Here is a 25067-nt window from a genome sequence, read left to right on the forward strand (position 1 = left end):
TAAAGACATTCAATTATATTGGCTTTGCCAAAGACATATGACATAACCTTGGAGACAACAACCGAAAGGTCAGCATCAAAGGTAAAATCCAAAGGTAAGAGAAATGGCTTGTGCCTCAGATACATTTGTATAAATGACATGACCAAATACGTTACCACAGAACCATAGAAATGTTGGCTACACAAAACTTTTCAGCAGATTTGTAAACGGAATAGATTGCTTATTGTCAAATGTGTGTGGTCAGATAATATTACCTCAATAATGTTAACTATTACAGCAAGCTTATTCAGCAGTGGAGTAAAAAGCATTCTTAGGGAAACAGTGTACTTCTGTACAACTGAATCAATGCATGCAAGTAAAACCACTTTCTAACTTTTCTATTCTTCTAAATATTATTTTAATGAATTTGAATGTATCTAAATAAAATGGCTTACTTAACCAAGAATGCCAGAGGGGATTAAAGTCCAAGAGAGGACAGGATGAAGGGAGCTATGGAGTCAGTCAGTCATTTTCTACCATTTCTTCCATAGTGGGTCGCAGGGAAGCTGGTGCCTATCTTCAGCAGTCTATGGGCGGGAGGCGGGTTTCACTCTGGACAGGTCGCCAGTCCATCGCATGGCAGCACAGACACACACAGGCCAAACAACCATGCACAGACTCATTCACACTTAAGAGCAATGTAGAGAGACCAATAAACCTAACAGTCATGTTTTTGGACTGTGGGAGGAAGCCAGAGTATCCAGAGAGAACCCACGAATGCACGGGGAGAACATGCAAACTCCATGCAGAAAGACCCCCGGCCGGGAGTCAAACCCAGGACCTTCTTGCTGCAAGGCAACAGTGCTACCAACTGTCACCGGGCAGCCTGCTATGGAGTCATGTAGAGTAAAATAGAAGACAGACCTTGCCTAGGGTTTGGTGTATTAACAAATTCAACCTCCAAAGATGGTTTAAAGGTCTAATACACACACACTTTAAAGATTTGAAGAGCATCCATATTAACCATTATACTCCCAGCTGAAAGCAATTAACTATAAAACTATGTCTCAAATTTTTACATCATTTACAATTTGTGTTGTGTGAACTGCATTAAAGGAGAGCCATACTTTTATTATTTATCATACACAATTTGTTTTATTTAACAAAAACATAGTCAACGCTCTAAGGAAATGAAAAATTTATGGCATGCTCATTTGTAGATGTAATTAGGAAGTAATCTCCCACTGCAACTTTAATAACATGTTAATAGATGGAGATAGCACATCCAAGTGGCACAGTAAAGGCTTGGATGCTGACAGAAAGTTCCTATTGACTTAATTAACCAATTGTGTCATTGAGAAAACAAACAGATCAAAAACAGGTGCATAATGAAAGATGCATAATGTTAACATCACTTTTATCGAATAGGAAGAAAAAACTGATTGCCCTGCTTGAAGAGGGCCTGAAAGGTGAGTGATTATATTCTTGTTTTTTTTTTTTATCTGTGTTTGATATATCTCACAGTCACAGGTGTGTAGTAACTAGTTACATTTACATTAGAAACCTTTTGAAAAAAATGTACTCCTAGGAGTTTACTGCAACATATCTTTCCTTCTCCTTGAGTAACTATGTCTGGTGCGACTTCTGGTTTGTAAACAAGCTTCATTGTTCTGTTATTTTCTGTCTGCTGAGCTTTTGTGCCATTCGGAGATCAAGGAAACATACAGTTAACAGTAGATATTACAATGTTCAAACATGTGTATATTACTGCAAGTATTAGTTTCAAAAGTTTTATGTTGTGGACAATTGAGATTTGTGTGTTTTCTCTTGCCTAATTTCTCATTTTGTAATAATGTGATTTATCTGAACCTACACATAATTTTGTCTGTATGATCACCTCCCTTTTACAAGTTAAATCAGATTTAATAGTAATTTACTCAAGTGCTCAGTATTTACCGGATACTTTTTCACTCCTGAGTAACTTTTTGGATGACTGCTTTTTACTTCTACTTGAGTAAAAATATATTAAAGTAGTGCTATTCTTATTTGAGAAAATATTTTTGGCTACTATTCCCACCTCTGCACACGGTTCATATGTCAATGTGATTATTTTAGGCCCACAGCTGTGTTTGAGGTCAAATTCACGGTATAGTTCAATACTGTGGCACCATTATTATTATTGCAGATGATTAAATGATTAATGAAATAGCTAGTAGATTCAATTATGTTTTTTTTTCCTGCAGTGTGATGATAATTCAATGCGTTGAGTCTTTTCTATTTTTCAGTTGATGAAACGTTTTGCACTGTGGTGTTTAGGAATAGTTTTTTTAAACTTTTTTTTACTTTTCAATTTATTTATATTGTCTTGTCTATTTTTTTGTTCATCAATTTATTTATAGATTTATTTACCTAATTTTGACGGTTGCTTTGGTTTTTCCTTTCCACTAAAGCTCATTTTAAAGTTCAAAAAGCCATCTAGTTTAAAGAATGAGCTCTGAACTAGGCTTTTTTTTTTTTTTTTTTTTTACAAATTATTTAAATTATTAAAATTTATTTTCCTTCTATCCGTTGCGCAAAATAGGATTAGTTATGTTGCACAGTCTAATTATACAGTTATTACAGCTCAAAACGCTTTGGTTAGGAATAATATATACATTTGTTTTCTATAATCTGTGCTATAAATTTGAATTTCGTGGAGTCATCCACATTCACCCCCACTCATGGTTTGCTGCCTGTGGCCTGGCATTACATAATCCCATTTGCTCTTCTTATTTTATCTCACAGCGCCACCCAGAGGCAAAGACGCAGAAGCGCTGAAGGTGCTGGGTTGGGCAGTGGGCTTGCTGGAGCATCTCCAGCACTCATCGTAGTCCTCCATCTGCATCTATATCTCACTATCTTTCTGTCGGATGCTGAGTGTCCATCAGGCAGCTGCACGGTGAGAGAAATTTATCTTCCTCAGATTGTTGTTGCTGCTCTGAGTCATTCTGCTGCCTCCTCGGCTTTAACGATGCAGGCGGTGACATGCGCATCGCTGCTGGGAAGACCTACAAGGCTACGCCGTCCATAACGCTGGAGATCCGCGGATCCCCACCAGCAGAGAGCTTTTGAAATAGCGTGAGAAGCATCACTGTAAACGCGATTGGATTAGTCTGTGTTTGGTTTCGGACATGTAAAGAGAGGATGTGAACGTGAAGGATCAGTGTGAACGCCCCAAATGATCGTGTCTGTAATTAGATCCACTGTTGCTGCGTGTTTATTCCAATTTCTGCCTCATTTTTTTTACTGCATCAGATTGTTGGACCTGGTTATTCATGTGTCCGATGTGATCTCCGTACTGAATGGCGCCCCTTATACGCGCTGCATCGAGTCATGGCCTAACTGGGCTAATTTACAGGCTGTGCCACTGGCCGATCCAACCTCATCATCTGTGGCTGCCTGCTCTGAGGGGCTGTCATAGTCTGTATAGTGGGGGAAGCCGTGCGTGGTCTGAAATCTGGGACACTGTTATGAACGCCCTCACCATGGAGTAGTGTCCCAAAAAGGGAATGATTTAGTCGTCAGACAATTTAAATAGTGCGTGATTAAACCTCCAGATTTTATCTATATGGTTTATCCAGAGCGTGAGTCAGCAAACTCTGTGGGTTGATGGTGCTGCAGCCTTCTAAAAACTGATGGTGGGTAGAGAAGTCCAGCAGCTGTATTCAGTATGCACTGATCCAGACTTCAACTGATATAGCAAGGTCGGGATGTGAGTTTGACCCAGAGTACAGGGGCATCCATATAAGGCAGTCATATCATTGAGAAGTTAATTTATTTCTGTATTTCTATTCAAACATGAAAATCCATATTCTATAACTTATCTAATCACAAAGAAATATATTTGGAGTGCATCCATGTGCACTATGCACCCATGCGCATTATTTTGATTATTATGCCATACAGCTAATGAAAACCCCAAATTTATTTTCTCAGAAATTAGATTACATAAGATTAATAAAAAGCAGATGTGTATCCATGGATCAATCGATATATAGATAGATGTATTAGATCATACATGGTATAGGTCCTTTTTTATGAGATTGATTTACAGATGAAATTAAGAATTTACTTTTATCTGAAAAGAGAATTTTGGACCACTAAGCAACAGTGCAGTCATTTTTCTCCTTAGACTACATAAAACACTTCCAATGTTGTCTTTGGTTCATGAATGACTTAAACACAAGTTCCGCAGTAGCTGATGTTCTGGATTCGTCTGTGTGTGGTGACTCTTGAAGGACCAACTCCAGCCACACTCCTTGTGATTCTCTGCCAAACACTTAAATGGGCTTCAAATTACTAACCTCTGAAGGCTGCAGTTATACATATTGCTTTTGCACCTTTTTCTACCACACTTTTCCTTCCACATAACTTTCCATTAATATTCGTGGAAACAGCAATCTGCGAAAAGCCAACTTCTTTAGCAAATGAACCTTTGTAGCTTATCCTCCTTATGGAGGGTGTTAATAACTGTCTTCTGGAGACCTGTCAAGTCTTCCCCATGATAGTCCATAAAATCTTATGGACTGCATTAAAAACCAAATTTTATTGGTTGTATGACTTAGGCCTGTTCAATTAACAGAAGCAAGCACTTGAAATAAATTATTCTGTGTGTAATGAATAAACATAATAGTTTCTCTTTTTAAACAGAATTACAAAACAAGAATAACTTTTTAGTGATATTCTAATTTATTGAGATTCACCAGCAGCAGGCTAGGTTTTCAGCCCAAATAATATCCTGTTTCCTCATTGAATCATGAATGTTTTGTATTTCTGTCAATTGTATTTCTACTTTTCTTTGCATTTGTTCAATGCTGGCTGCATAACAAATTGCCGATTGGGGACAATAAAATCTTGATAATGTGTGAAACCCATGTAGACTACTGCCTCACCTCAGTCCTCTGTCAATGTTAATGCAACCAAGGTGGGGTATCTATCCTACTGATGCATATTGCACAGACGCTAAAGCTCGTATTGGAAACACTTTGCCATCATTCAGTGGTTAGATTTATGCCTAATTAGGCATAAATTAATTTAGACAAATTGCACACTAACTACCCAGACCTATACCTATTGTTTTGCTTTATTTAAATGATCAATTTCTACTTAATGGGTGACCTACTTGACCACAAAAAACAAGGAAATTCTTTGCTTATATAATTGTAAATAAATGCAGGTAGTAAGAGGTTAAAGTGATTAAAATGAATCATTTTTATCCATACATCCATCTCCTACCCCGGTTTAATCTTTGCAGGGTCACTGGTGCTATTCTCCAGAGGTCAGCGGGCGGGAGGTTACAGCCTTGGCAGGTTGTCAGTCCATCACAGGGCAACAGAAACACACAACCATCCACTCTCACACTGGGATTTAAACCCAGGACCTTTTTGCTTTGAGGCAGCAGTGCTAATAGATGCTCCACCGTGCAGCCCAAAATGAATGATTTGTACATAAAAAAAAAAACAGTTTAAAAAAATCCATCTATTTAAAAGGTAAAGGCAATACGCTCATAATATCTATTTGAATTTAGATTAAATTCCTTATCAGTGTGCATTAGATTACTTTATAGAATATAATCTGTCTAGATTGTTTTTATTACCAAGTCTTTAGTCGTTCGTGTTTTGTTATTCCTGCACCCCAAGCCCACACCTGTTCTGTGTTTTTCCCTGATTGTCTGGTCATGTGTGTCATTGGTTCCCCCTGCTGTCCAGTTTTGTATTTAAGCCCGTTTGTTTCCTTTGTTCCTGGCTGGTTCCTTATATGTTGTTTGTGTTTGTGTGCTCGCCTGGTACCCTGTCCATGTCCAGCCATGAGCAATAAAGTGTCGTCTTACCTGCAAACTTCGAACTTCAGGAGTTCTTCCCTGCATATTGGTCCAACAGAAACCCACATTATGACAAAATGTGAATATTGAACATAGCTAGCACTAACCTGTGCTAACTAGTTAGCAGGTAAAATGCTAATGTTATTTTAAGTGAACAAAGTGGTTCTCTAGTGGGAGCTAAAGTCATTAACACAACCCACCAACATTACCATTTTTATACAGCCTTTCTTTCATCTTGTGAAGGAGGTTAGGCGAAGTCCGATCTTCAAAATTACGGTGTGTGAACAATGTTCAGACTCCTCTCTAACCCAGCAATGTGAGTCACAGTTTTGGACCAAATATTAAAACTACCCAATCTCTGTTCCAACAGCATAAACCAAGCATCTGGGCTGAATAAATAACCCAGCAGTTTGCAGAGTTTGTGCGCCGTAATACCAGGTCTGAATGGAAATCATATGATCCTGGGGTGTAGACATCAGTGTCTGTATTTACATGGAAACTTGTTTCTCTCTTTTTTCTGCGTGGATCTTGGCTGGATCTGACTGAATTAGCTGTCTTAATGCTCACATCAATATCTCTGTCTTGCCGGATAACAGCCTGATAATTTATCAAATGTAATTATTTCCTCTGTTTCTTATTTGCTCTTTTCGTTTTCAGTGGTGCGGCCTCTGGATTTGGTGTAAGGGCAGCTCTTACGAGTAATTCTCATGACGACTTTTGAAGGACGCCTGGAATTCTGTAAGCTTTCTCTAGATTTACACACTTGTAATTGGTTTTACATTTTGCTATCTGCACCATAGTGAGCGTGTCCATGACCTTGAGCGATAACAGAAATAGTAGCTGTGCACATGATGCACAACCACATGCACAGAGAAAGATAGTTCTCCAACTGTACAGTGCAGAAGTATGCACACCAGTTTGAAATTTTTCACATTCTGTCATCAAAACTATTATTATTATTACATATTATACTTTTTAAAATAGTTTTACAAAAAAATCTTAATTGTGGCTGGTGTTTGTACTCAGCCTTCCTGAGTCAATACCATGTAGAACCATCTTTTACTGCAGGTTTAGACTAAAACCTTTGTCCAATCTTCTTTGTAAAATAATTCTAAGTCATTTAGATTGAATGTAAAGGGGATGAGCATCTATTGGATTTAGGTCTGGACTTTGACTGGGTCATTCTAACACTTGAATATACTTTGATCTAAACCGTCCCATTGCAGTTCTGGTTGTATGTTTAGGGTCATTATCCTGCTGGAAGAGGGGACCAGTCTTTTGCAGCTTTAAGGACATCTTAAGGCTATCTTGAAACACTGGCTTTCTTCGTGCCTCTGTTCCATGAAGCCCAGATTTCTGCAATGTACATCTAATGGCTGTCCTGTTGACAGATGGACAATCACTAGACAATCACAGTGTAGGACATTCATATCTTGGTAGGTATGCAGTTGTACCATACATTTTCAATTTTTAGATGAAGCATTGAAGAGTGCTCCATATGTTCAAAGCTTGGTAAACTGATTTATAAACTAACCCTGCTTTAATGTCTCCAAAACTTTCTCTCTGAGGGATGGTTTTCATGATGCTGTTTGTTCACTTATGTTCTCTAACAAACCTCTGAGGCCTTTGCAGAACCGTTGGATTTATACTGGGATTTAATTACACACAGTTAGACTCTTGTTATTAATTAGGCGACTTTAGAATGTATTTGTACAAGACTTTATTTCAAGGTATCCGAGTCACATAAAATCCCAGTAAAATAGACTGAAGTATTGAATTTTAGTAGTAATTTTAATATGAAAAAAGTGTGAAAAAATTCAAGCGCTATGAATACTTTTGCAAGGTATTGTATGCATCACATGCTTAATCTACCCATCTAGTATCTTTAGGACTCATTATTTTGTTGATCAAAATGTGATCTGTGATTTAACTCTCTTCTTATCATCAGCATGATGCACTAAGGGTCAAAGCAGATATGAGTCTGACTTCCTGGTTTTTGGTGAACAGTGGGGGGACACGCCATCGTCTTCCCCGGGAGATGATTTTCGTGGGGAGGGATGACTGTGAGCTCATGTTGCAGGTACAGTATGAACTAAATGACAGCTTTTCTTCCCCATGTTGCCATAAAATCAGATAAATTACAGCAGATTACAGACTGACTAGGTTGTGTGTGGTTTAGTCTCGCAGTGTGGATAAACAGCATGCTGTCATCAACTATGAGCCAAACACAGATGAACATAAAGTGAAGGACTTGGGCAGCTTAAATGGGGTACGTTTCTGAGTGTTCTTAGATTTGTAAGCTTTGTTAATTATTAATCCATTAATGTAAAGGGCTACTACATTTAAAAATAACAATGGAAAATCAATTTCCTATGTAGTCTGTAATAACTGCAAAAGTTTACTGGCTCTACTGAACTGCCTTGGGCAACAATAGCAGTGAAGAGCCCATTTTATGCTGTCTTAATCCTACTTTTTCTTGACATTTCTTGCAGACTTTTGTCAATGACGTCAGAATACAGGAGCAAGTGTACGTCACACTGAAAACCGATGACAAACTGAGGTTTGGATACGATATCCTTTGAAGGTTCTCCTTTGCAAAAAACCCAAATAAAATAACTCTCACAGATAGGACACTGTCAGCTGTGTAACCTTATCTGCTTGTGAATGAACATTCATTGTACTCTGCCTGCTGCATTATTCATAAGGCTATCAGTGCATGTTTCTATGTGCCCAATAGACCCACCCGACGTATGCCTTAACCTACCTCACATACCAACCTGTTCACCGTGGTTCGAGGAGAGCTGCATATTCCTGAGGAAGCACTCAAGGTTAGACAGCCTGCTGTGCTGTGGGAAATAAAAAAAAAATCTAAGCTTTAGGTCACATGTTTGCAGAATGGGTGGATTTGCCAGCTCAAAATAGGACAGCCTTGTACTTTTTTCATGACCTTCTTGTCAGAAATCAAAGAGTTCTGCTGAACTGGTCTAAAGCTTCACAGCTGATGAAAGCGTTGTTTCATCATGTCAAGCTTCCCAGGTAGCTGCAGATAAGGTTTTTTACCTTAATGAGCTTGTAGAATTCCAGCATTATTAGTTAAAAAGGCTTTAGCAACATGCAAAAGTAAATATGTGTCACAAAATGTCTGCATTGACTTCAACCTCTTCTTTAGTTGACATTAACATGTAGCTGTTTTGCTCTCTGTAAACTCAAATATTAGCATGAAAAACTGAGCAGCCAGCTCCAGATGATCCAGAAGAGACCTGCAGAGTCAGATTCATCTAGATGTGGGGTGAAACCTACAGAGGCAGCAGTGGTATCAGGTTCGGATGCGGCCACGGCCAAACCAGCAGAGTCCAGCAGGTCAGAGGATAGGACAGTAGGTGAGCTTGAACCTCGATGGAATAATGCAAAGACCAAAACAGCATATGCTATTATGGGGGTTTCGTTTTGTCATTGTTGGACTAACTACACACAATAAATGAAAATGCAATAAAAGATTAGTAGAAGAAAGACTGTTAGATGAATTGTCATACTAATGCATCTTGACACAGTCCCCAGTACCCCTGATATTTCCATTCTAATTGTGGAGACACTGCACATAAAATTTCAAATCTCTGCATCAGTTGCGTCAGGCTTGTTCCAGATTTAGCCCTGCTGCTATCCTAGTAGTTAGCGATTAAATGAGGACCGCTGCAACATAGCCTTTTCTCATGCTTCCAGTCACTTTTCAGTCTGCATGCAAGATCAGTCCTAACATAATACTAAACATGGTGGACTGGTAGGTGGTTCATTCAGTATTCTTGTCATACTGTGAACAAGCCATGTGTTTTCTGAAGAATATTTTTACAATCATGCCCTTAAACCCCCCGGTAGGATTTAATATCAAGTTCCACTCTATACATCCCCTGACATTGTTGCTAAAGATGTCTGAAACCCACCAGAATAATATTGCAGTATCATATTCTCACAGTAAAAGAAAACTCTCTGTGCCACTAAATGTGGCAGCAGGGATTTTTTACCATCTAACTAAAATGTGCTGAAATTAAAGATTGTATTTTTTTTTGCATTTTCAGTAAGAGATTATGCTACTTCTATAAAGAATGAGCTTACTTTATGGCTTTCTATTAGAGATCGACATGATTAGCATTACAAATAGTAACAGCAGTCTACATGTATGTTCCAAAGAAAATGTAGACTCTTATTTTATTTCTGAGGTTTCTATAAAGCTGCCTTTTTCAAATCCAGCATTTTCCATTTAAAATAGAGAGGGAAAGCTCAAAAGAATAAACAGGGCAATCCGCTCTCATATGTTTAGCCTTCCTTTTATCTTTAGAAGTCGGCTCCGGGCAGACATCTCTTTCTCATTCCCAAAATAGTCAGGTACCAAACAACCAAAATTGCAAAAGTAAGAAATGGTGATGGAGAGAAATGGCCAGCACCCTCTGAAGTCCAACTGTCTGTTGTAGAAGCCAGAATAAAGAGTTGACATGCCTCCACAGAAAAAAAAAGTATTTTTAAATAGCTCCTCACACCTTGAGGATTGTGATAACACCTTCCACACAAAATAATGTTGTTTTGACTGCAGCGTGGTAGCACATCAACCTGGTGAATTGGGAAAAGAACACATGTTTGAGTTTCCATCTTACTGGTCGCCACTCAGGGCTAATCATTATAGAAATTGGTGGATTCAAGTCACCAGTCTATTTTTTCATACCTCTCAAACATTTCCCAGTTGGGAAAGATGAGAACTGTGACGTCTGAAACCAGTTCTCCAAACCTTGTTCTCCAAGTTACCTAAGACTAAGCTTCTATGTCCCTAAATCTGTTTTCCATTCAGCAAGACCAACCAACGATCTGGTTTTAACAGCAGACACAGCGGTTTTACACAGGGGCACACCCCTATACGGGCAGCCTGCTTGGTGGGGAGATGGAGACGCTGATGATCAGCATCCTGGAAAACATGAGGAAAAAACCTCTGACAGGAAGAAGGAAAAGGCAGAAATAGGTAAGATCAGTTTTGCATAAATATTACATGACTGTTGCTACTTTGTATAATCTTAAGACGTTACAGAGGAAGTAAAAAGAGTGTAAAGTTTAAATGAAGTGCTGCGACTTAAACAACTTTGTATTTGCTATTTTTGACTTTGTCAAATCTCTCCATTCACTGTTACAGACACCAAGAAAATCACAGAGATCTCAAAGTCTTCCCCTCAAACAGCCTTCAATCAAGAGCCTAGTTACTTTGAAATTCCAACTAAAGATGCTCCCACAGCAGCTAAAACAAGTGGTGAAGTTCCCCCACAAGAACAAGAGACCAGTGCTTCTGCTGCTGCTGTGGAACCCATCCACGGCCATGCCTCATTCACCATCGAGTTCGACCCTGGGGCATCAGGCAAAGTGACAGTGAAGGATCGAGTAGCAAAAGTGGGACCAGAGACCCGACCTCGCCCAAAAAGGCCTGTTGGGGAAGAGTTAAGTCCACTTCAGACAGCCATGCTGGCAGCGGAGGTAAAGGTTGCAGATTGGCTGGCTCAAAATGAGCTGCCGTTGGCCCTGAAAGAGACAGTGGCAGAGGATGATGGAGAGAGTGTGAAGAGCGATGTTCCTGTACATCTTAGGAGTCTTAAAGGTGCATGACAAAATTGGTTGATGTATTTGGTTGACATCTTCCTTTGTACAGTCATTTGTTACATTCTGGTCTGTTTTGCACACATGCCAGGCAGTAAACATGAAGATGGCACTCAGAGCGATTCAGAGAATGCTCTTGGAGAGCAGCGCAGGGCTGCTGCACTGGAGGAGCGCTCGTGGGGGCTCTGGGGCAGTGCTGGCATCAAAGAAAGCCGCGCAAATGTACCAGAAGGGCTGTTTGCAGAAGAGGACAGTCCTGCACGGCGTTGCAGGTCTTCAACGTCCAAAAGGCAGAGCGGGTTGGTGGAGAGGCGACGTGGCTCAGCACCACACCAGCAGAGTGGTCGTGATGAGTGTTATCACCACAGAGATGAATATAGCGACAAAGGGACTTACACCATCGAACTGGAGAACGGGGACCCTGAAGAGGAAGACGCTAGGAAACTGATTGACAAGGTAAAGGTTAGACATCTTTTTCTGCACTTTTTTTCTAATCAGATAACAGAAACTTATTTTTATTTGTGAATTCAGGTGTTTGGTGTGAATGGCCAGCGAGTTTCTAGGTTGGGGGGAATTGATCAAAGAGAGAGGTTGTCTTCCCAGAGGTCTGGTTCGAGAGACAGAGAAAAGCCAGGACGTTTGGAGACAGAGGTGCAAATTAATTTTTCTGACTGAAAGTAACTAAATCTGTTTTTAGGAGTTCATGAGTACAGCTCATTCTTTTATGGTTTAGCTCTTGTCTGAAGAGTTAATGGTCGGTGGTCCTCGCTGGGTCTCACAGTGGGCTACTCTCGCTGCCAGCCACATTCGGACAGACCCTGAGGGATCAGGAGGGGACAATCACACCATGGCCACAGAGGACAGAGGTACTTAGTTTAGGTTGACATGTAATCAACTAACACTCATAATTTATTTCATGTATCTATAGAAAAGTCTTGCTGTAGTTTTTCACAGTCTTCCCATCCTATGAACACTAGCAGCAAATGTGTAATTGATTAGGCAATCAATTTTATCATGGTGGCTGTAAATAACCAATATATATATTAATATTATCAGTAACCGCAAAAATAAAAAACTCTACATACTCACTGTGATAATTATTTGCCTAAATGGTTTTTAAATGACAAAAACCTTTCAATTCAATTCAATTCAGTTTTATTTATATAGCGCCAATTCACAACGCATGTTGTCTCAAGGCACTTCACAACAGTCAGGTACATACATTCCTATTAATCCTAACCATTGAACAGTGCAGTTAGAGTTAGCTTTTTATTCAAATTGGATAAAAAGTTTTTCTATCTAAGGAAACCCAGCAGATTGCATCCAGTCAGTGACTTGCAGCATTCACTCCTCTGGATGAGCATGTAGAGACAGTTGACAGTCACTGGTGTTGACTTTGCAGCAATCCCTCATACTGTGCATGCATGTAGCGACAGTGGAGAGGAAAAACTCCCTTTTAACAGGAAGAAACCTCCAGCAGAACCAGGCTCAGTGTGAGTGGCCATCTGCTACGACCGCCTGGGTTTCGAAAGATCATAACAATCCAAAGACCGTTAAAGCAATGTCTCATAGGAATTTTAAACCCAGGGTTCCAACACAAACTCAGTTTTCCAGGGTTTTGTTAATGGTTGGACTCAGGGTTTTAATATGGAACATTGAAAAATCTACAAGGATGGAAGGACTGATAGGCAGATTGGTGGATGGATAAATACATTCAGAGATTAACAGACTTTTAGCCACTGCCTATTTTGAAAATCATAAGGAAAACCTAATTGCTAGAGCAACTTATTTTAAAAAATTCAAATACAAATATTTATATACAAATGTATATATGCATACTGTTATTTTCTTTTGTCAAATCCCAGACTTTTTAAGATCACGTAGGAACCCTGTAAATTGCAACTTGTCTTTTATGTGATGCAGTCACACCAAAAAAAACTTTCTAGCTTTTATTGTTTCAATTGATCAAATGTGCTTATTATACACTTAGAAATTAGAAATAAACTTTTAGATAATTCATAAAACTGATTTAATGATTGGTGAACCAAAACCAATACATTATTCTAATTAATGCTTTAATTTCATGTAAATTCATAAAATGAATTTCTTATTTTTAGCAGAAAGAAGTGAATCCAGCCATATAGCCTCTGTGCATGCAGAGCGTAAGCGGAGAACCCTACCCCAGCTACCTGGTGACGAACTTATTCTGGGAAGGAAGACCCCAGGGGGATGTGTGCACACAGATATGGGTGAAAAGCAGGATACAGAGCTTCAGGAGAAAGAGAACCAAGAGGAAAGGCTGTCCAGAGGAAGGAAACAGAATGCTCAAGGCACTGGTGGTGTGGGCAGTCAGAGCGGCAGCCCCAGTCGATCCTCTCCTGCCAAATCACAGGACAGTGGGGGTGGTAAATCAAGTCAGTCAGGTGTCCTGACCAAACTCCCTCCACGTCCACTACCCAGTGGACAGAAGAGAGTGGAGGATGCAAGGAGGAGAAGGAAGGAGGAGGAGAAAGCTAGGGAGAGCACTGGAAAACCATTGCTGCGGCAAGAGAGTTTTACTGTGGAGAAACCAAGCTCCAGTGTACCCATAGAACTTATCCCACATATTGATGCCTACACAGGCACCAAAACTCAGAGGGAAGGAGGCATAGACAGTGTCACACTGCAGAGAGACTCAGAGGCTGTGGCAGCTTTTCTAGAGAGCACTGTGTCAGACCAAGGAGATCCCCCAAGTCAGTCTATTGAAGGTTCCATGTCTCCGGAGTCAGATGTGGACACAACAAGCACAGTTAGCCAAGCTGATGGCGTTAGAAAAGTAGTTCAGAAACGCCGGATCCTAGCAGGGCACCAGAAGGAGAGAACAGTGGTGTGCACCTCTAACAAGGGCCCTGCTGGGAGCAGAGAGCATCAGGACAGGAGGGTGAAGAACAGAACATCTGGCTCTCAACAGCCAAGTCACCCCTCGACTTCTCTGGACCTCACTGATGATGATATCAACTCCAACTCCCTACTTTCTGACTCACAACCTATCTCCACACAAGAATCCAGGTGCTCAAACCCTAGAGCTCAAACAGTTGGGGCCAGTACCAAGTCTAGCCGGGCTAAGATCACACAGACCTCGGCTCCCTCTGCCCCAAGCAAAGTCAGTAATGCCCCCAAGCCAAGACCAACTCGGACATCCCTGTTGAGGCGAGCCCGGCTGGGGGATTCATCAGATACCGAACCTGCTGATATGGACCGGATGTCAGTGGCTTCTGAGGCGTCCACTGCCAGTTCCACATCCAGGACAGGGATTGCAAGGCGGGGAATGTCTAGAATAGAGGCTCTAGCACAGCCAAGGAGACCAAGGGTGGGGTCTCCGTCTGCCCAGAGCGACTCAGAGGCCACCGTGGTGAAAAACAGAGGTCTGGGCCCTCGAAGTGCAGCCGGTGATTATGTACTCAGACAAGGATTGAGAGGTTCAAATGTAGCTTCACTGTCCGGACCCAGAGCCAGAGCTAATAGTGCTTCCAAGCTGCCTGATAAAACTAAAGGAACTTCATCATATGGAAATATTATCCCTGTATGTAAGTGGAAAATCTTTCACTAGAATCTATGTTGTCTGTCACACACATCTAGCTGATGCTAGGCAACTACTTGTATAAGATTTGAATGTTGCTTTTGTTAAAGAACAGCTTGCCAACCAGTTTGTAGCATGCCAACAGTCATTTTATCACAGAGTTACTTAAATAAAAGTGATGGTTATCACTCCTTAATTTACCATAACATGTCTTTAAGTGTTTTTTGCAACTACAAATATTTCCAAACAATTATGCTGGTCTTTTCTGTAAAGCTGTCTTGAAATATATGCTGGCGCACTGACAAACAAGTGTTGCATGGGATTAAATGTGAGGAAATAAGGCGCAATTTGGAGGAACATCATGTCATGTCATGTCAGTGAAGTACGTGTGTCATGTTTGATGTGTTCCTGTTCTGAATGGCAGAGGTGTGGACTCGAGCCATGTGACTTAGAATCAGGTCAGAGTTGAGTTACTTTAAATTTAATGACTTCAGACTCAAACTTTAGAGACTTTAGTCTCAAATTGATAAATTACTAAGAAAGAATTGAAATCATACACCAAACAGAAAGTGTTTTACAATAGAAATTTGTCTGGCTTACTATCCAGCCCACTCCATTTGTCAATTTTTCTGCCTTCCGTTGCTGCAACAAGCACGTTGCATCTAATGAGCTGTTTAATTGCTTTTCTTCTGCATTCTATGATGGCAGCAACCACTCTGATGGTGGTGGAGATGTCCTGTCATCTTGTGCTATCATAGAGATGAATGCAACGTTGGAAAAAGCAAAAATTAAAATAAACCTAAATGTGACATCAACATCCTTTTTCACAACAATCCTTCTTTTTCACACTTAAATCATTCAGTTGCGGTCTATGTAAAGTGGAACTGCAATGCTTTGGTCTGAAATCCTTGTTATTGTAGCTCCACAGGCTCTTCTTTTACCTCTGTTCTGAGGTGCATCTGAGAGCAACTCGTTTTGGTGCTGTCTCTTTAGATGCTATTGACACACTTCACATGCCGGCCCCCTCGAGGTCAAAGAACGTTCCATGTCACCTCGTTCGGCAATTTTTGTACAACCCCTGGCAAAAAATTTGGAATAACCTGTCTAGGAGGATGTACTTTCAGTTGTTTAATTTTCTCAAAAAAAAGCAGATCACAGAAATGACACAAAACTTCAATCATTCTAAGTGGCAACTTTCTGGCTTTAAGACACACTAAAAGAAATCAAGAAAAACATTGTAGTAGTCAGTAACAGTCATTTTTTAGCTCAGCTCAAGCAGAGGGAAAAAATTATGGTATAACTCAATTTTGAGGAACAAATATGGAATCACCTTGGAAATTTTTATTCCCAAGACTAAGACCTGCATCACATTAGACCTGCTCGTTAGTTTGCAGTTAAAAAGGAGTGATCACACCTTGGAGAGCTGTTGCACCAAGTGGACTTACATGAATCATGGCAGTGACAGGGATATGACAATGGGAAAAAAATAGTACCATTGTTTTACAGCAATAGGTGGTGGAGATGCAGCACTGTATTTATTTATTCTCCTAACAGAAAGAGACAACTGCACCACTTTCTCTGGCCTTTAAATAAAAGGGCTTTAACCCGTCTTGACTTTTTGAAATTTTCCTTTTTAAAACATTTGTTTACCTTGATACAAGTTTATCCAACCATGCCTAGATGATGCTATCACAAACTTATTCTTCATTACCAGAAATGCTTGAGCGTTTATGCTTTAACCTCTCTCCAATGTTCTGTTAAGCTGGAACTCGGTGGCGCCGTGTTCCTGTGGAGTATGCATCCACCTCTGAGGATGAGTACGGCTCAAATCGCCACATATCCAAGCAGGGGCATACGAAGCCGTTTCCTTCAACCCGAGTGGTCCAGTTAGGAGGCTCAGCTCCAGCAACACCTAACCCTGCAGCCCTGGCCGGCTTGAAGCAGAATTCCAAGGACCAAGATGAGTATATGAGAGACTGGACAGCACACAGTGAAGAAATAGCCAGGTACATGAGTGAAAAGAGCTCAACAGCATCCAAAGTCCATGTTACCATCTTAACAAATCACTTTTCTTACTTTTAGCACGTGGAATATTTTTTATTACTTCTTATTTGTGCAGCTCTGATCATAGATTCTTCCATGTGTATAAAGTATGAATAATAAATATATACACATAAAAATACAACCATTAATATTCTTTGTAATCATGTAATGATGTCATTACTTTTACCATTTAATCAGGATCAGCCAGGATTTAGCCAAAGATTTAGCCATGCTGGCCCAGGAGATTCATGATGTGGCTGGAGAGATTGACTCAGTCAGCCCTGCAGCAACTGGCCCTGGAGTTCTGGTACACACATCACATTACATAAGAAACACTGCATAGTACGACTTTCTCTTTTTGCTTGCTTTGACTTCAGAACATCAGCTTCATCATTAATGCACTGCTGACCAAACAAATATTTATTACAGGAATGTAAAACTGAGCTAATTTTTCTTTTCAATCAATTCTTCCGACCTTCCTTTAGTTGGAGGAGTCAGCATTTGATGATGGTTTGGATCTGGGTGGTCCCTCTGCAGAGCAGAGCAGGATTCTGGGAGCTGACGGTCGAACTGTGGAGCTTCGACAACGAAGCTCAAACGACCAGAGCTCTCGCTCCATCCGTCGACAGACATGGAATAGAGATGATGTGAGTCTGAGACCCGTTTTCGAACATCAGTTAATTTCACATTCACATAGGCATTTTGCATTTGAGAGTGCTTGCTGAGGTCACTGGGACTTTATTTGATAGTTACATTTTTTGCTGTTGGCTCTATTTGATCGACTGACTTTGACTGTAATGTGCAGCAATTAGGATCATACTGGACAGTATGTGACTTGACTGATTTGGCTTTTCTATATAACTGGGAAAAAAGTGGATTCTGCTTGTTTTGTGAAGCACCTTGTAATTTGGCATTAAATAAATAAAACTGAATTAAATTAAATTCAGTTTGATTGAAATTCAAAAATATGGTTTAAACAGTTTATGTTTTGTGTAAATACTTCTAAAGTTCTTTTTCATCAAAATGAACTTTAAAAAATTACTGTATGATTGTAAAACCTTGTGTAGCACTCGATGAAGCTTCCTTTTTGTAGCTAAAGTCTTCACAATTTAAATGTGCCTCTAATTTTTGAACTTACTGTCATGGCATTCAGGCCCTTTGCAGGTAGGAAATTTGATGTGCAATGCTGTGCTCTTTAACATGAGCAAACCTCATTTATAACATCATAATTCCTTGGATATAAGCACAGAAAAGTCTACGCCTGGTATTAAAGCCAGCTCTTTGTCTTTCAACTGAAACATCACATACAGTGCCTTGTATAAGTGTTGTTGCCCAGTGACCATTACCCCCATTTGTGTCATTGCAAACAGAAACTTCAGTGGATTCAGTGGATTTTATATACCAGACCAACACAAAACGGTGCATAATTGCTTAGTGGAATGAAAAGGATATCTGGTTTTTAAATATGCTCTGCTTGGCAGTAACACTGCTCATCACCCTGAACACACCCTATCCACTGTTTAACATGATGGTGGCAGTATCATGCTGTGGGGATCCTTTTCTTCAGCAGCAACAGGAAAGCACGTTAAAGCCTATTAAAAGATGGACACAGTTGTTTATATCGATTAATATTTACTGTAAAACATTTTTCCAGTCCTGAAAGAATCTGTCATAAGACTTGAAAATGATGTTCAGAGATGCTCTACATCCATACTGATTGAGCTAGATCTATATACAGATGTCATAAGCTGTTAGAGACATATCCTAGAATACCTGCCGCTTCTGAGTTAGGGATACAAAATACACATGTACACCATTAATGTTAGATTTATATTTGGAAAATATGTTGAAAACTGCATCTAACTTTTTTTTTCTATTCTCAAAAGTGTGTCATTTTGTGTTGGTCTGTTACATAAAATCCAAATAAAACACAATTAAGTTTGTGATTATAACATGACAACATGTAAAAGACTTTGCAAAGCACCGTAAATGCAGTTTGCATCCATATTATTTCACAGTTTCAGGCCTTAACAAGCAGAACACAGCATCCACATGAACCTTTACCTTCTCATTACTTCATGCTACCACATTATAAAGAAAAATGGGATGTATCTTCTACTCACATTCCAATATGTATTAATGCCATGTACAGTCATGCATTTTTAAGCGACTAACTGTCATCATGGTTGTGTGATTTTGCCTCCTGTTTAACCATGTGAGATGAGATGAGTTTTGACACACTAATAGTCATCTTTCACAAAGTCACATTCTTCCATGAAAACCTTCCAGTCCAGGTTTAGAATAGGTTTGATTTCAGGTGACAGAAGTCAACGTCATACATTCGATGCCATTAAAGCGATATTAAAAAAGGATGCTGGGCACAGGTTCCATGTTGGGGTCAGTTTGTTCTAACCTGTGGAAAGAAAATAAGTGTTTTACGTGCTGTTTTCTTTAAGATGAATTTCTAGGTATATATAGCAGGGGTTCCCAAAGTGGGGGTTGAGACCCCCCAGGGGGTCACAGGATTATTTTTGGAATTATTGTGAGGTGACCGCTGAGGTGTATGGAGGGACAGGAGGAACAAATAAAAAAAAAAAAAATTATTATGAAATAAATAAATAAATACCATGAAATAAAGAAATGTACCATGTAATGTCACATTAAATAATTAAGTAATATATGATGAAATTAAATAATCAAATTATTAAAGTGTAAAAAGGATATGTATTTTTAGGGGGTTGCCAGTCTCTGACACTGTTACTTTGAGTGTCACAGGCTGAAAAGTTTGAGGAAAAAAAGTATCATGTTTATGCTCTTGTCCAATTCAAAGTACTGTATATATCCCTATTTTACATCATCTTTGTGTTTATTCTGATGTCAAAAACTTGGGTTAAATATGAAGGAATGAACTGGAACTGTTATCCTCCCCATCAGAAGAAATACAGTTACAACATGTACAGCATTTTTTTATCTTTATCCATCAGCTGTACCTTGACAATGTGCTGCTTGCTTCTGTGACTCAACTCTCGACCAGAATACGGCAATCTGTGGACAAAACTACCTGCAAAGTCAGGTAAGCCTTGTAAAAATATATTGCTGCATATAGAGTATTTATGTTCCAGTCTGTGTTTTCTGTTAGAACCAGACCAACTAGAATCTGAGTGGCAAATCACTAAGGTTTACTCTGTCAAACAGAAGCACAGTTTCTCAATAGAATGACAGCTTAAAGGTTTTAGGGTTTTACAATCTGCAGAAATCGCCAGAAAGAAATTATTTGAACTGTCAGGTAACACTTCTAAAAATAGCTATATTAAGCATGTTTCTTCTATTGTGCTTTCATCTATTTTTATCACAACTGTGCCTCCAGGATCCTCTTCAAGGATAAGGAACGAAAATGGGATGAGATTGAGACCAAACTGCAGGCAGAGCATGACTCTTTAGTTCTCAAGAGCTCCAACAAGGTGACAAATATGTCGGTCTTTTCACAATAATTTGTCTTGATTATCCAGCATGGTCTTTAAACAGGCTTTCAAGAAGGAGATTTTTGACTGATACTGAGTTTCTGTGAAGCTAATGGTCTCATTCGGATGACGGTGAAAGCTAAAGATACCAACTTTGTCAAATAAAACACATCTGCGCATAAATTGTTGAAACAAATTTAAAGTTCCTAAAAATCATACAATAGGTTAAAGGGTAGAACGAAGTTTTTTTCATTTTTGTAATAAAAGACTGAAAAGTAATCTTAGAATTACATCACAGTGATTATTTCGTGGGTCCTTCTCAGCTGAAGGTTACTGTCACTTAAGAGATTCAGATGTTTCCTGTTTTTGGAGGTTTAAAGAGCTACAATAGTGGTAGTTGTTTTGGTGCTACAGAATAAACGACACACATCATGTAAAGTCAAAAAGAGAAAAGAGGCAGCAGACTCATTTCTTTCGCATCCACCGCAATCCCAATAAAAGGCACTGAAGTTTTGGTTGTGACGTGACAAAATGTGAAAAACGTTCAGAGCTATGAATCCTTTTGAAAGACATTGTAATTGAACTCTGATTCAATACTTATTTCAATTAAGATACCGTCACAAAACCTGGAGATAAAAAAAACAAGTTACAAACATAAAACCTTTCTCTGGGGCAGGGATATAAATTTTACTCAGACTGTCCTCACAAGAACTTGGAACAGAAATGTCTGACCAAGTCACAAGTCACAAAGCTCGTGAAGCATTATTCTTTGCATAGGCCTCAGCTCTAAATCTTCCTCTGCAGCAAAAAAGAGATTAATTGAGCTGATTTATTCCATGCATGAGCACCTGCTTACTTAATCACATCCTCAAGCAGCCTTCATATTTTTAAATTATGTTCCTAACAGGAGATTTCAACAATTATTCAAGACTTGAAGAGGGTGGAGAATCAACTTTCAGGTATGGATGTAATAATTTTCAGAACAAAAACAAACAAGCCTCACAAAATTAGACAGCAATAAGAAATTTATTTTGTGTGTTATGCATGTGATGCATCTGGTGCTAAATGCTGCCGGGCCTATTTCACGTGTTTGTTCCACTCCTACTGACAGTTATCGATATGATGGTGGACCCAGATGGCACTCTGGACGCCCTTTCCAGCATGGGTTTGACAAGTCCTTTAAGTGACCAGAAGACCAGTCATGGGACTCAGCAGGGGGCGCCGGTATTGCATTCCGGAGCAGAGACAAAGACATCCAGCACACTGTCAGCACCCAGGCATGAAGAATTTTCTGGCAAGCCCTGTGGATCCTCAGAGCGTACAGAAGAAACAAAGCAAGTCCCTCATAAGGGTGTTACATCCTACAACTATCAAAGAAAATAAAATCCAATGATTCCTTTATATAAGACCTGACAGGACAGCCTTGGAAAGGACGTTGGTATGGGGTTAGGTATTTTTGTGACTCTTTTCTCACTGAAGATATAGCGAGGTGAGTGAAGCTTTTATCAAGGTGAAGTTTGTTGACTGTGTTGTGAAATGTATCATTTTGGGTCTTCAGACTGTCAAAGGAAATGTAGTTAAGAAGAAAAGTATTTACAATGAGCCATCTGTTTTTGTGTTGCAGCTCCTTTTCATCCAATATCCTTCAAGAATTTGTTAGGAAAAAAACTGATGCAGTGTTGAAACTAAGCTTGTCTGGGTTTTTAATAATATGAAACTGACCTCTAATTCCTGTTACAGACACAGCAGTCTCATAATAGTGAAGCAGACACAGAATCCTACTTTAAAGAGCATATATCATCCTTTTTACAACCTTTTACAACTTTTCTGAATACTTGCTTATGGCTGTTCATAGTTAAACAGATATTAATGACCAAAATCAAGAAATACAATATAGAAATGTGTGACAGAAAAAATCTGAGTATAGCTGAAAGTTGTTGAAGAGAGATGATGTTACACTTGTCAAACTTGAGAATCAGTGTCGCAATGTCCACCCACAACAAAATTTGTGATCCTACTATCTCCAGCTGAAATTTAAGTTCATAAAGTGAAAATACGATATGGAGATTTAAGGACTGATAAATTTTGTCTAATAGTAGTAGCTTGGAGACCTAGCAAACCAGCAGCCTGCAGAGGGAATAAAAGTAGTGTGTTGCAAGTCTAATCTTTCTGTAATTCACCACAGTGGCAAAAGACCAGTTGCGTCAAAGAACGGTAATTTGAAATGCTAAAATTGTAGCAGCATTCATATAGATATTTTAATTGTTTCCAGTTTTGAACAGCGTTGTTACTCTAACCTACACAGGCACCAGCTCTCCCTTTCTTTAAAACTACTGCTTTACCAGAACAAACTACTGTACTTTATATTAGTGTGCAAGACTCCGTTTTCTATCAACTTAATCAAGCTATGTTTAGTCATGTGGGTTTAACTACACCACAGTAATGTAGCTGTCAAAACATTATTAGGACGCTCAAACACAGTCACACCACTCAATCTCCATTAGTCCCTCTGCACTAAAAGGTCCGCTGAAACTAATGCTACGCATGAGGTGAATGGAAGGAAATTTAAAATACTTATAAGTAATGAGACTCCAGCTGCAGTCAAAAACCTTTCCCTTCATTTGGCTTAGACCCAAAGAAAACAAATTGGAAACATCTTTTATTTGATAAATTTATTTCATTTGCAATAAAAATTTAAGATACAAAGAAGAAAGTAAAATCACTGAACCAAAGCCTGAAGCAGCACTTTTTTCTACCCTTTATTCATTACCTTATTTAAGGGGCTGCACGGTGGCGTAGTTGGTAGCACTGTTGCCTTGCAGCAAGAAGGTCCTGGGTTCAATTCCCGACCAGGGGTCTTTCTGCATGGAGTTTGCATGTTCTCCCCGTGCATGCGTGGGTTCTCACCAGGTACTCCAGCTTCCTCCCACAGTCCAAAGACATGCCTGTTAGGTTAATTGGCCACTCTAAATTGCCCTTAGGTGTATGAATGAGTGTGTGCATGGTTGTTTGTGTGTTGCCCTGCAATGGACTGGCAACTTGTCCAGGGTGTACCCCGCCTCTCGCCCATAGACTGCTGGAGATAGGCACCAGCCCCCCCGTGACTCACTATGGAATAAGTGGTAGAAAATGACTGACTGACTTATTTAAACAGATTCTATAAGTTAGATATTTACAGAACAAAAAAAATCTCTAATTTTTAACAACTTTTGGACACAATTTGGAAGTATTTTGTTGTTTTTTTATTTTAACTTTAAATAGCAACATCAAGATTTTATAGATTTTAAGGTTGCAAAATGTGATATTTGCCCTTTAAAAAGATCCAGTTGTGTCAGAACATGACTCAAAAACAAAAATTAAAAGTGTCCTTTGCTGCCAGAGAGTTATCTATTTAAATAAATATATTTTCCCTGTTTTTCAGTCTCGCTTTATTGATTTTGCAATCACAAATCTCCATTCAGATTTTTTGTATGGAAATTAACTGGCTATCCAGGGTATCTATAGGTACATTTGAAGCTGTCTTCATCTCCATTTCCCATGTTAAAGTGCTCGAAATTCAGAACAGAACCTGGTTGTTATTAGAAACGTTAACGTCAAATGTAGCTCATGGAGTGGATTTTTCTCTTGCAAACATATTTTGTCACAAGTGCCCCGGATCAAACAATCATTGGAGATAGTAGGAAATAAAAAGAATGAGGTGGAGTTTGTGTCTTTGTACGCTGGAAGTACTGATAAACTTATTTTTATTAATCTTCGTGGGACCAGGACATGATGTTCCTAAATTACACACGTTTATCATGTTTATGTCTTTTACCAAAAGCAGGGTTTAAAACCAACTATCAGGACATGACAGGTTTCACAAACTGACCGCAAACACAATTTTATGTTAGAACCAGCATAGACAGGGACTACCTCTAAGTCCCGCAGCTACATCTTACTGTTAATAATGCAACCAAACAGTTAACTGTGTAATGATCGTAGGTTTTCCAATGTCTTGCCTCATACCAATGTTTACACTTGAATGTACCCTGATAAGAACTGCTGAAAAAACCTTTAGCCAAAACTGCTTTAATAGAGATGAATAACTGTGCTCACGCTTTCTCTAAAATTCTGCAAATTAGTTTGAGCATTTGAAAATGTTTCTTTTTCTTTTTCTGGTGTTTGTATGACTTTATTTTTTAATGTTGCTGGGTTAAATGTTGACCTTACAATGTATGTCCTGTTTGTCTCATTTACAATAAAATGCATGATCAACATGAGCTATTTTTGAAACACCGTTGGTATTATTTAACTGGATAACAAAATACTTTTAAATAATCATTTCAACTTACTTCAATTGCTTTTTTTAAATTATTTATAAATTGCATGTTTGTATTGGGGTTTATTTACAAATATGATACATTTTTGAAATATGAGGCACAGGAAGTATGAAATTAGGAGGTTCTAAACCTAAGTGCTGTAGATTTATGCAGGCTTCTGAAGTTGTATTATATTGTTCTTAAGCTGTCCTTTAGCCTGTCTGTGGCTAACGTTTTAC

General features: G+C 39.1%; 1 protein-coding gene across 2 annotated transcripts; it reads left to right on the top strand.

Annotated features, from left to right (window-relative positions):
• Window positions 1-2764: 2764 nt before the first annotated feature.
• Window positions 2765-23124, top strand: cep170ab (centrosomal protein 170Ab). Of its 2 annotated transcripts, XM_047364296.1 has the most exons (20): window positions 2765-2917; window positions 6497-6577; window positions 7788-7919; window positions 8019-8108; window positions 8332-8410; window positions 8609-8667; window positions 9057-9219; window positions 10707-10844; window positions 11013-11468; window positions 11559-11923; window positions 11999-12118; window positions 12201-12333; window positions 13585-15033; window positions 16789-17032; window positions 17268-17376; window positions 17555-17716; window positions 20054-20142; window positions 20437-20530; window positions 21438-21489; window positions 21642-23124. In XM_047364296.1, the coding sequence occupies exons 3-20, from the start codon at window positions 7815-7817 to the stop codon at window positions 21911-21913; spliced, it is 4179 nt and encodes a 1392-aa protein (XP_047220252.1). In that variant the 5' UTR covers window positions 2765-2917; window positions 6497-6577; window positions 7788-7814; the 3' UTR covers window positions 21914-23124. The 2 variants fall into 2 exon arrangements, with proteins under 2 accessions (XP_047220252.1, XP_047220253.1); XM_047364297.1 differs by lacking the exons at window positions 2765-2917; window positions 6497-6577 and adding an exon at window positions 7140-7275.
• Window positions 23125-25067: the final 1943 nt, after the last annotated feature.

Source organism: Girardinichthys multiradiatus, chromosome 5, assembly GCF_021462225.1.
Source record: "Girardinichthys multiradiatus isolate DD_20200921_A chromosome 5, DD_fGirMul_XY1, whole genome shotgun sequence".
In the NCBI taxonomy this organism is placed as follows: Eukaryota; Metazoa; Chordata; class Actinopteri; order Cyprinodontiformes; family Goodeidae; genus Girardinichthys; species Girardinichthys multiradiatus.